The following is a 16890-nucleotide window of genomic DNA, read 5'->3' on the forward strand; positions in this document are numbered from 1 at the left end:
ACCAAATGAATGACAAAAATTGTTTCCTTCGTTGCTCATTTTACATTCCAAACAAAACCTTTACACTTGTTCTTTTTTTTATAGGGGAATATCCATTAATTTTTTTCTAGGCCAGAAGACAACCATCCACATCTCTATATATAGTCTACTAAACAAATTCTTCATAGGCTACACCGCCACCATCTTCTGTACAACATAAAAAGTAACTAAAATACTTTTTTCTTTTCGTTAAATAATTATTATAATAATAATGTTTATAACTACTAAAATTACTATATTTATTGTTGTGGTTGTTGTTTTTATTATGATTATTATTATTTATATTCTTATTAATGCTCGTTTTATTCTCCCTATACTACATGCAACACAAGAAACGATGAAAGAAACTTTTGGCATTCCTTCGCGCCCTAGAGGCCCTTAGCTAACAGATAATACCCTGATCTAAACTCAAACCATTTGTGGCAGCGCCAGCACTCTTACCAACAACACCATTATGATGCAGCGAATGATGGTGATGATGATGTGCGTGGTGTTGGTGATGCTGATGAAGATGCGAGTGGTAATGTTGTGAGGTGTTGTTGCTACCAGCAAATAGTAAAGCATTTGATGATGTTGTTGAGCTGTTGGTGGCATTACTGCTGGAACTGGTAAGGCTACCATTGCTGCTGCTACCGCCATTGATCAAGGATTTGGTACTGTGGCTAAAGGGTGAGGCAACACCATTCTTGTGTAGCGTACTACTTGCAGATCCTGATACTGCTCCTTGTGTGGACGAGGGATGCCTGCATCCATTGTTTGCCGTTATTGTTGTAACGCCAGCCGCATTTGTAACGGCATTACAGGAATTACAATAAACACACTGTGTTTTCAAATTATTACTGCTGGCCAATAATGGTGGTGGCACAGAAACAGGACCAGTTGTTGCTGATGTGGCTGTTGTACTGCTCAGCTTCTTGCCGTTGTGTATGGCCGTTATGGGTTCGGAGGCTCGTCTCAATGAAATGGCCGTCGATGAATGTTGATTCGTGGGATTGTTTTGCAACGATGGTCTGCCATTGATGAATTTCGTTTTCGTTTCGTTTGTTTTCATCGTCGTTGGGGAGGTGATCGTGGTGGTTGCTGGCTTAATGCCGTTGCCGACGCCGCCGCTGCCACAACCGCCGTTCGTGGCAAATTCTGGTGGGTTCATTGGCTGTTCGCCACCCTCCAATTGGAATTTCTTCACTAAAGCCTTAACCGAGGTGGGAGATGTGTCCGAATTTGGTGCCTTGCGTATAACTTTGGGTGTAGTAGGAGCATCTGGGAAAAAAGAATTGTGGTGGCTATTGTTGTTGTTGGTGCCATTAGTTGTTGTTGAAGCAATATTTGTGTTATTAACAACATTTAGGGTTACTGGGGATGCTGTTGTTACTGTGGCGGAATATGTGTTGGAATTGTTACATGCTGCTGCAATTGCAGCATTTGGGGGTAGGGTTATGGTGGCCACAATATTAGAAGAAGAATTGCCCATTGTTGCTGTGGGATTGATAAGTATTGTTGCTGTTGTTGTGGTATTGGCTTGTTGTGTAACTGTTAAATGGGGTTTCTTAATGCCGTTGCTGGTTACAGCAAAATCCATGCTGTTGCTACTGCTCGAGTTGGTGGAGGGTGAAATTTTCTTGGTAGTTAGAAAGGTGTTTTCTTTATTGGAATCGGACGACTGGCGTCTGGCTGGTATGTGAAGAAATTGCTGTTGTTGTTGCTGTTGATCTGGAGGTGTTGTTGTCGATGTCGTTGTGGTGAAATGTTGTTGCTGTTGTACATTACTTAAGGGTATGGTAATGGCCTTTGTTGCTGCTGGCACGTTATGGACCACAGTTGTTTTGGTTGTGGGATGTACCTGATGATTATTAATTGTGGTGGTGGTGGTCATTGATTTGGGAGACGACTTCAGAGATGAGGACATTGTTGTTACACCATTTGAAATTTTACTGTAACCATTTGGAGAAGATCCATGGCCATTAGACATAACATTTGCATGACCATTAATTTGACCATTTAAATAGTTCCTGGCATGACCATTACTGCTGATCGAGGTGTTTGAGTTGATTGTGCTAGATGATGATGATGTGGTGTTGTTGTAACCATTTGTTTGGCCATTTGTGTTATTGTATTTTTGATAAGTAGTGTTATTGGTGGTGGTTGCCTGATTTGTGTGGTTGTTGGTAGTGTCAATTTCTTCTTCTTCTTCGGAATTGTCTACACTTATTGCCTGGGGTTTATCATTATCATGAACATTTCCTATTTCTTCAACTACTACCTCATGATGATCCTCGGCAATGCTGCTGCCGTTATGTGATAAATCAACAACTTGTTGTTGTTGATCTGCTACCACATCTGCATCTACTTCAACAGTTGCGGCATGATCATCACTGCTATCCTCGACCTCATCGTCATCAACTAAATCGTCATCGTCGTCAACGTCTTCGTCATCGTGTTCCAATTGCTGCTTATTGCTGTGTTTACTATTGAAAATATGTCTATCGATGCTACATTCGTCTTTAAGCCAAATGTGTTCGAGACATCCTGCAGCAGTCATGCGATCTCTGTAACCAAAAAAAAAAACGAATTTAAATATCAATTATATAACATTTGAAAAAAGAAAAAAAAAAGAGTCATTACATACCCTGGCTTTATTCGCAATGCTTTGCGTATAAAATCAATGGCTGCCGATGAGACGCCTCCAAATAATTTATCCGGAAATGTTAGTGCACATTGTGATATATTAAGGAAGGTTTCCTGTTTCGTTTCACCGCCAAATGGTGAAAAGCCGGACAGTAGGACATAGGTTAATACACCCACCGACCATATGTCGGTGGCCAGGGACAAGGGTTCATATTGTAAGACTTCGGGGGCCACATAATCGGGAGTGCCAACAATTTCACGGACATTGGTACCCTCGGTAACAACGCGTGAAATGCCAAAATCACACAATTTAAGACCATCTGCAAACATATATATTTATATATAATTTGTAGAGTGTAAAGATATTCTCATACTCACCTTCAATACGTTCTCCGCTTAATAGAATATTTTGTGGTTTTAAATCTAAATGGACAATTGATCGTTTGTGCAAAAATTGTAATGCTTTAAGTACTTCACGCATACAGATGCGTGCCTGGGCCTCGTTCAGACATTCTTCATTGTCTAGAAATGTTTGTAATTCACCGCCAGTCGCTCTAGAAAAAACGGAAGGGGAGTTATAGGGAATTAATTTTGCAACTTCTTTCGAGGAAAAATAAAATTCGGGATACTCACAAATCTAATAATAGCGCTGTATCTGAACGTGATTCATGCACAGCATTTAATTTGACAATATTATCGGCATCATTACATAACATCAATACGGCGATTTCATGTTTAATTTCTTTGTCGGATGATTGGGCACGTCGCCGCCGCTTTAAAAATTTGGCTGCAAAATGAACTCCAGAATTTTTGTGTATCGCCCGGCGTACAGCGGCAAATTTGCCTCTGAAAAAAGGAGAAGAAAAAACGAAACATTTTATTAGGAAAAAATGTGATTAGGAACTTTTGAAGTATATTTAATATTTAAATAATATTTAAAATAGAGCTTGGAAATTTTGCACATTCATTGCTAATACTCCTAGGATGTTTGGTATTGAAAATGCGGTATATCGGTCCAATTTGTTGTATAGCTCCCATATAACGGTATCCCCCAATATTTCATATTTTGGTGATTTTGGACATGTTTTTCTATCGAATTGACTGTAATTTAGCATTTTGGATACTCATTGGGTAGCAATTCTTTATACAAAAAAATATCAATATTGGCCCAAGTTTCAGGGTAGCCTCCAGAGAACAATATCCCCAATATTCCGAATCCTGTATATGTTTTTGAACCAAATTTGCTGTAATTTGTTGTATAAGGTGCTCTTTTGGTAGCAAATCTTCCTACAAAAATTTATCAATATTGATGCAGTTTTTAGTGTAGCCCCCATATAGCGGTATATACCGAATTTCAATATTTAGGGGAGCTTGAACTGAGTTTTGAGCAAAATGGGATGTATTGGATTATCATTGGGCTGAACATCTCCCCACCAAAAATGATCAATATCCATATAAAGGTATCCCCAAATTTCGATAATTTAGGGATTTTGGGGTGCTTGAGCTTGTTTTTGAATTAAATTGGTTGCAATTTGGATTATCATTGAATAGAACATCTTCCTACCAAAAGTTATCAATATCTATCCAAGTTTCAGGGTAGCTGCCATATAAAGTCACCTCCCAAATTTCGATAATTTAGAGATTTTGAGGTGCTTGAGCTTGTTTTTGAAGCAAATTGTCTGTAATTTGCAATTTAGGATTATCATTGGGTAGAACATCTTCCTAGCCAAAATTAGTAATATTGGTAAAAGTTTCAGGGTAGCCCCCTATATAAAAGCGCATCCCAAATTTCGATTATTTGGGGATTTTTGGCATGTTATTCAATCGAATTGTCTGTAATTTGGTAAGATGGGTTCTCTTTAGGCAGAAAATCTTCCTACCAAAAATTATCAATATCGGTACAATATTCAGGGTACATCCCATATGACGGTACCTCCCATTATTCGGTATTCTGGGAATTTTGGGCATGTTTTTCAACCGAATTGTCAGTAATTTCGTATTTTGGGTTCTTGTTGGATGAAACATCTCCCTACCAAATATGATAAATATTGGCTTAAGTTTCAGGGTAGCCCCCATGGGTATTTTGGGCATATTTTTCAACCGAATTCTCTGTAATTTGGTAAGATGGGTTGTCATTGAATAGAACATCTGTCCACCAAAAATTATCAATATCAGTCCAAGTTTCAGGATAGGTCCCACTATTCGGTATTATGGGAATTTGGATCATGTTTTTCAATCGAATCGGCTGTAATTTGGTATTTGGGTTCTCATGGGATCGAACATCTCCATAACAAAAATTATTAATATCGATTCAATTTTTAGGGAGGTACCATATAACGGTACTTCCCAATATTCGATATTTTGCAGATTTAGGCCATGTTATCTAACCGAATTGTCTGTAATTTGATATGTTGGGATCTCACTGGGTAGAAAATCTTCCCACAAAAAGTTATCAATATCGTTTCAGGGTCGCCTTCATATAATGGCACCATCATTGGCTGCAATTTGGTATTTTGGGCAGATTTGTTTAACCAATTGGCTCTAATTTGGTTTACGTTTTTAAAATTTATTTTCTCATATTTAATTTTCATTTTTCTCAAATACATATTTTTTCAATTTTATTTCCTTCCAATCCTCCATAAAAACTCCATTCATAAATTGACTACAACAAAAATATATATTCGCTATGAAAATTTATTAACAAAATAAGTATGAATAAAAATAAATTTTAATTTATTTTTGGGTTATAAAGCAAAAACAAAGAATCCAAAAATATATTGAATGCGCGTGGCAGTCTGGAAACTGGCCAAAACATGAAAATAAAAAACCGGTAAAAAAACTATTTCTTATTTTTGGCAAGTTTTCCATGTTTGTGATATTTCTACTTAATGAAAAAAAAACCGACACACACAACAACCATATGGTCCAGCTGGACACTTGGGTAGACTGATGAATGAAAATGTAGTTGTTGTTTTTAGTACATTTTTTTGGCATTGCCATTTGTTTTTGTTCTACAATTTCCGTCCACCAAACCGAAAAAGGCAGACAGACACAACAAACCGCCCTAGCCAACTTGTCTGGTTAATAAGTTGTAGGTATTTCAGTTTTTTTTTGATTGTGGATATTTTTTGGGCGTTCAGCAGCAACAAGTTGTTGTTGTGGTTATTATGAATAAACATATTTTTTGGATATAATATGAAAAAAATAAAAATATTGAATATGCAAAAGAAGAGACCATATAATGTGGAATTGAAATTGTCAGTATGAATATTATTAAAAATTAATTCATACAACTATAAAAATTCTAATCATTTGGTAACAACAAGTGAAATGACAAACTTAAATTAAACAAATAAAATTAAATATTACACCAAAAATAAATGTAAATCTCTTTCAAAATTTATTACATATTATTTAATTAACATAATCAAGTCTGTCATACAGTCATTTAATTTTTTTAATTATTTAGAAAACTTCACTTTTAAATTGTTTATGTTTTCAATATAAATATTTTTTAAAAAATAGTATGCCTCTGTTAACAAATTCTAGTTAGTTTTCCACGATCGTTTAACAAGTTTTAGACATTTCATTATTTTTTGTTTCAAAACTATTCCTTTGATGAAGCGATTTGTTCCCACAGGAGAGTAGCTCCTCATTCAAGAAGTAATGGTTTCCAGGAATCCACTGTAATTCATGTTGACGTTTTATGATGTCTCTGTACCGCCAACGTCGCCGACGAGATCAACCTTCTTCATCATTGTAATGTATACAAGTTTCTTGAGGAAAAAGATTATTACTTGTTCCCCAAGGAAAAGGAAAAACGAAGGAGAAGAGCCACCGACAACATTATCTAGGGAATAACATTTAGAATTTTCACACACAGAAATTAAACATTTCAATTCAATTAGTTGATGAAGAAGGGGTAAGAAGGAGAAGTTAAAAATTCTTTATAATGAAATAATTAAAGTAATACATTGTTGTAAACATTTTACACTCAGAGAAAAAAAGGACTAGTAATTTGTGAATTAAAAGACAAAAAGGACAACCTCAAGTTTTCAGTGAGTGATCAAAAAGGTAAAAAGAGTGTGTTTTATGGTCCTCAATATCCGCTCTTGTAGAAGACTAGCTGATGGTTTCATGTAGACCTATAAAAGGGCGCATCTGTCTACAGGCGGATGTATTTGCTCTAAAATTTTACAACTGGAAATGTCCTATACGCTTTACTCCTAGGGAATATTCTGTAGAAGGGGATCTGTCTAATGACGTATGAATTTGCCATACAATTGTACACCAGAAAACTTCCTATACCACAGTTGGGCAGACTTGCACATCAGCGTTGATGCGTTCTCTTAACAATTTTTGATGTTAAAACAAAAATAAACTTTAATGAAAAATTTTCAAAAATTTTTTAATGATTTTTTTAACTTCCTAGGATGTTATTTATGTTTTAAAAATATTAAATTAAATAAATTCCGCTGAATAATTCTTGTTTTTATTTCCCCTTAAAAATTTTTTAGAGACATTTTGCCCACCATTGTCCTATACCCATAAAGCTCTAGGGAATATTCTCCTTTCATTAGTTGTTTATATTATTAAAAAAGGTCCAATTATCTCGAGTTTTTGAGGTTTTTCTTTTTATTTCTTAATAATATATTTTCTTTAATCCAATATTAAATTATTTTTATGATTTAAAAAATTAATAAAAAATTGAATAAATTTATTTAAAATCTCTGTTTTCTAAACTCTCTTTTAAATTTGTATATAACTCTCCCCGATCACCAAATGGACAAACGATGTCACAGTAGCGGCAATAACAACAATTCTCCTAACGTATCACCTTAATAAAACAATAATTAAGTGTTGAATGCTTCCGGCACAATGAATGCTAAACAATTGAATAATAATAACAACAACAATAACAACATCAACGACAGCAGTGATAGTAGTAAACAAAACTACAAGAGTCGGCAAAAGACCGAGAGACGACGAACAGTGTGTGTGTATGACAGTGTTGGCAGTGCTGCCAGTTAAATTTCATGAAAAATCGTAAATTTTTCAGAAAAAAATCGGCATAATCGGCATTTGTATTTTTAAAAATCGGCAAAAAATCAGCAACACAACACAACAATTAGCAGAGAACAATTAATGCCTTAGTGATAGATGAGAACTCAGGGAAAGTGTCACTGAGAAGATTAGCGGTGAATAAGAGAAAATATACACAACTAAATCAAAGAGTGCAATTAAGAAGGGATTTTATTAACTAAACGTTTATTTCTCTTTATAATGGGAAAGAAATCCATTGGCTCAAAGGAAATTCTATTCTGAGGAATAAAACATTAAATAAAATTAACATATATACATACAAATATATAATTTTAATATAATTTTATATGAAAAAATTGGAATAAAATGAAGAATAAAATAAAACCAAATAATAATTTAATTTAAATAAAATAAAAATGTATTTAAAATAAATAAATATAAATAATACAGAAAAAATGGAAAAAAATTAAATAAATTATTTAAAAATCAGGAAATGAATTGAGTTTGGTTTATATCCATAACCGTTTATACACTCTAAAAAAATGGTTGGGCTTAACAAAATAATAAAAACTAAATAAAATAATAAGTCAGGCTGAATCCCAGTTTGTTGTTTTTTATAAAAAACAACTTTTTATTAGTGGAGAATGTATGGCATTGTCCGCCGAGGGGTAAGGCAGGGATGACTATAGTTTCGGATCGCGCCACTGATCAGTTCTCTTAGTTTTTTGTTGGAATATTCTCCCCAGAAGCTATTTATTGCTTTTTTATTTATTTTTTTATTATTATTTTTTTTTATTTTTAAGCAAAGAGTGGATATATATACAGTGGTGGTCACAGAATTAAAACATTTACTGAGGTAAACATTTTTTGGTCAGCCCTCGATCCGTTTGAAGTATTTTTGAAAATTTTTTATTTCAGAACACTTCGATATACTGCACTTAAGAGATTTAGTGTGAAAATAGAAAATTATTCCATGCAATTTTTCCATAAATAATGGTTTTTATGAAAATATATCGACTTTGAAGTGGCCATATAATTAAAACATTGTGTGATTTTTAAATTGACTGCATTTTTTGAAAATATTTTTAGAAAAGCTCTTTACTTTAGTTAAATTATGTGAACTAAGCTCCGATAAAATCATTTACAGATAAAAAATTTTGAAAAAAGTCAGTAAAATCTATGAAAATTGTCAAAAAATGGTACAGTACACCTTACATTCAGAAAATCACCCTTATTATAAAAAAATAAAGGTCCGATGCACCAGAAATTTCTAGAATTAGTAGAAAACAATAAATAATTCGCAAAATAAATAAGTATTTGAAATAAAAACTCAAAAATGGGAATTAACCTAAAGGAACGATTCAATTTCAATAGCCTTTACTGAAGAAGGCCGAAATATTTTTGCAGTATGTGAGAAAATATCGATTGATATTTGTATTTATTATATCAAATCGATTGTTCGAGTAGTACAGAATATATTTTATCAAAAAATATATCAGTCACAACAAAACGAACAGAGATCAACGCCTATGCTGACGAGTAAAAGTTTCTGGCACACAGCAGCATTTTTGATGTTCAACACAATACTTCAAATATTTGTCAAATTGTAAAATTTTTCATTCCTTGATACTAAAATAGATTAAGTGGAAGATATTCGATTCAAAAAATATTATTTTGGAAAAATATTGTCATGTTCAATAGATTTTAAGGGCCAAGAGTTCACCATCAAACATGCTGCTGTGTGCCAGAAACTTTTACTCGTCAGCATAGGCGTTGATCTCTGTTCGTTTTGTTGTGACTGATATATTTTTTGATAAAATATATTCTGTACTACTCGAACAATCGATTTGATATAATAAATCAAATATCAATCGATATTTTCTCACATACTGCAAAAATATTTCGGCCTTCTTCAGTAAAGGCTATTGAAATTGAATCGTTCCTTTAGGTTAATTCCCATTTTTGAGTTTTTATTTCAAATACTTATTTATTTTGCGAATTATTTATTGTTTTCTACTAATTCTAGAAATTTCTGGTGCATCCGGACCTTTATTTTTTTATAATAAGGGTGATTTTCTGAATGTAAGGTGTACTGTACAATTTTTTGACAATTTTGATAGATTTTACTGACTTTTTTCAAAATTTTTTATCTGTAAATGATTTTATCGGTGCTTAGTTAACATAATTTAACTAAAGTAAAGAGCTTTTCTAAAAATATTTTCAAAAAATGCAGTCAATTTAAAAATCACACAATGTTTTAATTATATGGCCACTTCAAAGTCGATATATTTTCATAAAAACCATTATTTATGGAAAAATTGCATGGAATAATTTTCTATTTTCACACTAAATCTCTTAAGTGCAGTATATCGAAGTGTTCTGAAATAAAAAAATTTCAAAAAGACTTCAAACGAATCGAAGGCTGATCAAAAAATGTTTACCACAGTAAATGTTTTAATTCTGTGACCACCACTGTATATATATATATGTTTGGAAGTACACAAATTTGAAGGCAATGATTTTTATAAAAATATGATTTAATTCATTAAAAACGTTGTTTAAAAAAATCTTTAAAGTGTGGATTATTAAATTTAATAATAATTTTTTTAAATATTTTTTTTCTAAATTACAATTGAAAAAAAAAATTGTTTCAATTAAATAAATTTCCAAACTCCCTCAAACGCCCAAAATATTTCTTATATCTCCACCTGGGCGTACTGACTAAATGACCACTGCTCCCCGGCAATAAAGGATGTTTATTAGCGCAGCCATATAACAAACAGAGACATGCGTAAATTTTATTCATGGATAATTTACCGTTCCGAAAACCAAATACTTTGTCTTGACCACATGGATAATTGTCGATTTTGTTCAGCACAAAATTGTACAAAAAGGTGTAAACAACACAAATAACAGGAAACATTTTGACGGGGTCTATGGCTATGGATATAGAAGTGCGTTGGAGTTGTAGTTAATTTGTAAATTCATTTTGTTTGGCTGGTAATTTATTGACGTGTCTAGGGTGGTGGTCGGTTGGTTGGTGTAAGGAATTTGTGTTAATTGTGTTCGACACAATTTGTTTGTTTGGAATTAATTAAACAAGGTGGTAAATTAATGTGTGCAAAATAAAAATAATAAATAAAAAATAAAATATTGGAGAAATACATTTTTAAACTCGTGGAAGAAAAATTGAGAAACCAAAGACAAGTCTGGAGTAGGCTTTCAATTGATTATATTAAGCCCAATATAAGGTTAGCCTAATAAATAAGGTGGATCACTTCATTGTAGTCATCATCGCTCCTTATATTGTACAAAAAAAAAAATAGTTTCAAAGCTATAATTTTAGACTCTAAAAGAGTAAGATCCGTTTTTGGACACAACTGAAATATTTAAATCCTATGTTTTTTTTTTTAATTTTTTGGTATACTCATGGGCCTTCCGAATTTATTTCCTGTTAAATATTTTCCATATCTAACACCCCATATCATGAAAACGCAAATTAAAAGGCTCCGAAGAAAAAAAATAGAACCGGGCTTAGATATGCAAAACAGTTGCCGGTTGCCAAATGGATGTGTGGACCAAAACCAAAAAATCGTTTAATTAATTTTTGTAGCAACAACAAAAAAATGGAATAAATAATGTGCCATACTGGAAAAGGAAATGCGTGACTGCATTTTAAGATATCAATTTTACGTACAAGTTGGAAGCCCATCTAACAGAGAGACAAGACAAATTAAAGACCAAAAACAAAAAATTAAAAAAAAACAGAACTAGAACTGGTCATTTGCCACCGAAAAATATGTGGCACACCTTCCTGAATAGGTTTTTTTGTGGATATTATAATAAAAATCCATGGAAAGTGTGAGAATTCAGGGTAAAAATAAAGGTGTTTTTAATGGCTAATAGAAAGAGGGCTTTTTTAAAGAAAAATTGAAGCACTTTTAGAGTATCCATTGCATCTACATTGTAATGCCTTCAACCATTTTTTTCTTGAAACTCTCTCAAAGCCTACAGCGAATTTTTTTTTTTCAATTTTTTAAAATATATCTTTAAGATCTTTAAAAAAATTATTTTGGACGATGATTTTTTAAAAATATATATATTTTTTAGATCCTTCAAACCCTGGACTTTTTTATACCCTTCATCACACTGTGGTACGGAGTATTATGGCTTTGTGCATATGTTTGTAACAGGCAAAAGGAAACAAGATAGACACATGATTCCTTTTGAGAATATGCATAGAATGACTTTTTAATTCGATATATGCATGTCCGTTCGTCTGTCTGTCCATGTTAAATTGTAAACAAAGTACAGGTCGCATTTTTGATTCGAATAGAATGAAATTTAGCACAGCTAATTTATTTGGATCAAGGACGAACCCTATTGAAATTGGGAAAAGTCGGTTCAGATTTAGATATAGCTCATATATATAGTTTCGTCCAATTTGAGGTAAATAGTGCACCAAAGTCCCAATATATCCTTCCATTTGCACGAAATTTGGTATAGCGTACTGAATTAAGTCTAGAACGATGTGTGTTATATTTCGTGAAAATCGGTTCAGATTTAGATATAACTTTTTTTATATTTTCGTGCGATTATTTGTAAATGGTGGACCAAAGACCCTATATATCCTTCGATTTGCACGTAATTTGGCATAGAGTACTGAATTGTGTATTAAGTTTCGGGAAAATCGGTTCAGACCAAAGTCCCTATATATCCTTCGATTTGCACGAAATTTGTTATAGCGTACTGAATTTTGTCTGGACCAAAGTCCCTATATATGATTTGTATTAAGCTCCCACATATTCATATATATTTGGGAAAATCGATTAAAACGAAATTTTGAACAATGTATCAAATTGAGACTTGAATGACGTTATTGCGTTTTGTTGAAATTGGTGTAGATGCATTGAAATTATATTTTTAACTGTGCGGCGTACCGAATATCGTGTATCAATTTTGCTATAAAACGTTTTCCATAAATTTGTCCCATGGTACGCAAATGACTCTAAATCTGTCCGAATGAAATTAAATTTATCATAGGTAGCGGACATACCTGTGTATGTTCCTTCGAGGGAACATTGGCATGCAAATGTAAGGAGGATACATATGCGCAATATACCCAAAGTGGTGAATGGTATCATATAGTCGGCCTAGTCCGACTTTACTACCTTCCTTACTGGTTTTTAAATATGTTTGAAGTCCTGTATTTAAATAAAAAATATTTTTGAACCTTCTAAGTCCTTGGAATTTTTTTAAATACAAAACGTATTTTTTTTGCAGTCTATCAAGAAGAAAATATTATTTTTTTAAATATTTGTAAAGGATTTTAATGCGTAGTTTATTTTATTTTGTAAATTATTTAAAACTAAATTTTTCAAGTCCGATCTCTTCCCTAATTTTGCATACCACACACCTCCTTCTTAAATCCACAGCACTTCTAAGGCGATAAATACAACAACTTCAATTCATTCATTAGCATTTTAAGCAAATGAAGGATGTTTTGTTGTTGCTGTTATTTTTTTATTTACCATGGCTAAGTATGTTTTTTGTTGTTAGAGTGTCGTGTTGTGGCACGTATGAACGTAAAGATGATGTGGTGAAGAGGGTTTGCCGACCAACCAAAAAAAGCAGACCAGACTAGAATCTTAAGTCAGGCACAAAAACAAAATAAATAAAACAAAAATGAAAAACAAAAACCAAGAACGTTGCACCAAATGATTTTCCGGTACATTGCATGCTAGGATGGGTTAATTTGCAACATGCCTCAACGGGACAGTCAGTAGTAAGTGGCAGGCAGTCAGCAGCAGCAGGATGGATGATATAAATGACATTTATGGTAAAGTTAATTAAGAAGTCGTCTAGGAGAAACAAGAAAAACCGAACACCAAATGGCCAAAATAAAAACGGCAAAACGTTTTACGAGGAAATGAAAAATAAAAATAAAAAATTAAAACAAAATAAAGAAATAAAAAACAATTTTGGAGCATCGCGTTATCTTCATCGCCATCATTCAACTTCTTCATCATCAACAGCAGCAGCTTCGTTATGATCTTCGTCATTCTTGTGCCATGTGTCACACCACTCCACACTGCCACGCAAAATTGCGTTTGTCAACAGAAAATATTTACAACTGTTTTGGTTGCTTACTAATGGACAAGATGGTGATGAAGAATAGGTAATGATCATCATGGGAAGATAATTATCATCATTATCACCTGAGGAAGAAAAATATTCTGAATTCACTATTAAACTAGAATCAATTTTAGTTTTGTGGATATTTGTCACGATTTGGAGGACGTGCAGTGGAAGAAATATGGGGGTCCACAAACCTCAACAACAACAAAATATCACGCCACCATTGCAAACAGACGACTTTTTTGTTGGCAGGAAACAATTTGATTTGTTTTAAAGTAGTAGTCACTTTTGGTTGTTGTTGTAGTATTCAGTAGCATTACCCCATTATTGGAGTAGCTGCACGCTTGGCCGCCAATGGAAATTCGTGGAAATTTGTTTTCGGTAGGAAACAAAAACAACAAGGCTAGACAAACTGGTGCTACCAGTGTGTAGTAATATTGATTCGGGTTTCGTTTCATTTTTGAATGAAAGGTGAGAATCTGTCTTGAATTTGTAATGTAAATATACAATGCAGGGTGGGCACAAAAAAAAAATTAAGGTAAATCCATATCCCTGGTTTAAAAAAAATACTATCTATGCCTTGATAAAGATTGAGAGAATAATTAAAAATCCACGCCTCTTGGTGGTGCTTACAAACATATTTTTAAAGTAGTAAAGTCGGACGGGGCCGACTATATGATACCCTTCATCACTTTGGGTATATTCAACAGAGGTCGAATTTTTAAAGGACCAGTACAATGAAATTGAATCAATAAACATGTCATTCTGCAATCGATACTAATTTTTTCATTTGGTCAGATATAGAAGCTATATCTAAATATGAACCGATTTTCACGGAACTTAACACACACCATTCTAGGCCTTATTCATTACGCTATGCCAAATTTCGTGCAAATCGAAAGATAAATACGGATTTTTGCGCACCATTTACTTTAAATCGGATGAAAATATATATGGGAGCTATATCTAAATCTGGACCGATTTTCAAGAAACTTAGCACACATCATTCTATACTTAATTCAGTACGCTGTGCCAAATTTCGTGCAAATCGAAAGCTATTTAGGGACTTTGGTGCACCATTTACATGAAATCGAACAAAAATATATATGGGAGCTATATCTTAATCTGAACCGATTTTCACTAAACTTTGCACACATCATTCTAGACTCAATTCAGTACGCTATGCCAAATTTCGTGCAAATTGAATGATATATAGGGACATTGGTGCACCATTTACGTAAAATCGGACGAAAATATATATGGGAACTATATCTAAATCTGAACGGATCTTTATGAAACTTAGCACACATTATTCTAGAGCTAATACAGTACGCTATGTCAAATTACGTGCAAATCGAAAAACATATTCGGACTTTGGTGCACCATTTACCTTAAATCGGACGAAAATATATATGTGGGAGCTATATCTAAATCTGAACCGATTTCCACGAAACTTAGCACACATCATTTTAGACCTAATTCAGTAAGCTGTGCCTAATTTCGTCCAAATTGAATAATATACTGGGACTTTGGTGCACCATTTACTTTTAATCGGATGAAAATATATATGTGAGCTATATCTAAATCTGAACCGATTTTCACTAAACTTTGCACACATCATTCTAGACTCAATTCAGTACGCTATGCCAAATTTCGTGCAAATTGAATGATATATGGGGACATTGGTGCACCATTTACAGTAAATCGGACGAAAATATATATGGGAGCTATATCTAAATCTGAACCGATTTTTCCCAATAGGGTTCGTCTTTGGTCCGAATAAGTAACCTATGCAAAATTTCATAAAATTCGGATCATAAATGCGACCTGTACTTTGTTTACAAAAATTTAACGCCAAATTTTTTTCAAAATTTTCGCATTTTTGTAGCCCTTAGATTTGTTTTTTAAATTCACGCCTCTTGTCCTTAAAAATGTTTTTTTTAAATTCACGCCTCTTTTCCTTAGAAAAATGTTTTTTAAATTCACGCCTCTTGTCCTTAAAAAATGTTTTTTTTTAAATTCACGCCTCTTGGTAGTCCTAAGAAACAAACTTTTAAAAATCCAAATAATTCAAGCCTCTTGGTGGCCCTCAGATTTTTTTAACTCAATGCTTTTTGATATATTTTAAAAAATGAAACATTTTCAGCTGTTTCTAGGAGCACTTGCAAGAGATTTTTGTTCTCTTTAGTTTCAGTTCCATCTTCTGTCGTATAGAAAAAAAATTAATTCCAGGTTCTTATTTACCACATTTTTGTTACATTCCAATGATCTGGTGTCAGATATCAAATAATCGAGCAGACTTACAGACTTCAGTTGTATTTATTTTTTACATTTTTTTTGTAAATTATAATTACTTGGCAAATATTTAGAAACAAATTCCTAGGAGATAACATTTTTTTCTCATTGATCATTTTTTTCCAACAAATCAATAATTGTTGGGGTATGTTCATTAATCTATATTTAAACAAATGCTTATTGCTTTAATAGAATACTATTATTAAAAAAAAAACTTGAAAAAAATTATTAAATCTTTGTGTAATTTAAAACCAACATTTAATGACAATAATCATTTTTTTGAAATAGTTTTAAATACATTTTTGCGGTTGATTTCAGCGTTAAAAATATAAACTAATAAATGTCAGGAATATGTGAAGTTGGTGGTTGTGTATAAATAAAATAATAAATATAATTTCCCAAGACAAATGTTAATGACCTCATTTTATTTATAAATAAATAATAAAATATATTTTTTTCTGGCAGTAAATTATTTTGATTTGCAAACAAATAAAATTGGTTTTTTATAAACTATTGAATTTATTTAAATTTGATTTTAACTGACAGTTACATAAATGACTTCAAAGACTAGCAAGACCATTTTTAGAATATATCAAAGACTCCGGGTGACGGCAATGACATTTCGTAATGGTGATCTCAAAACAAACAAAAATGTAAACAAAACACTAAAACTGAAATGTGACATAAAACCCCGTCCAACTTTATTTTCCATATAATAAACCAAAATACAGAACAGGTATTATTTAAATT

The 16890-nt window shown here is 32.7% G+C and overlaps 1 protein-coding gene across 1 annotated transcript; it reads right to left on the reverse strand.

Annotated features, from left to right (window-relative positions):
* Positions 1-306: 306 nt before the first annotated feature.
* Positions 307-3518, reverse strand: LOC133324090 (death-associated protein kinase related; the record flags this gene model as incomplete). Its single annotated transcript, XM_061532975.1, has 5 exons — positions 307-1927; positions 2186-2585; positions 2666-2984; positions 3043-3218; positions 3298-3518. Coding segments are annotated over 5 exons (2622 nt in total), but the record flags the coding sequence as incomplete, so codon positions are not given.
* Between the last annotated feature and the right edge of the window lie 13372 nt (positions 3519-16890).

Source organism: Musca vetustissima, unplaced genomic scaffold, assembly GCF_032173495.1.
Source record: "Musca vetustissima isolate MV318-11 ecotype Yass unplaced genomic scaffold, APGP_CSIRO_Mvet_v1 utg27302, whole genome shotgun sequence".
Classification (NCBI taxonomy): Eukaryota; Metazoa; Arthropoda; class Insecta; order Diptera; family Muscidae; genus Musca; species Musca vetustissima.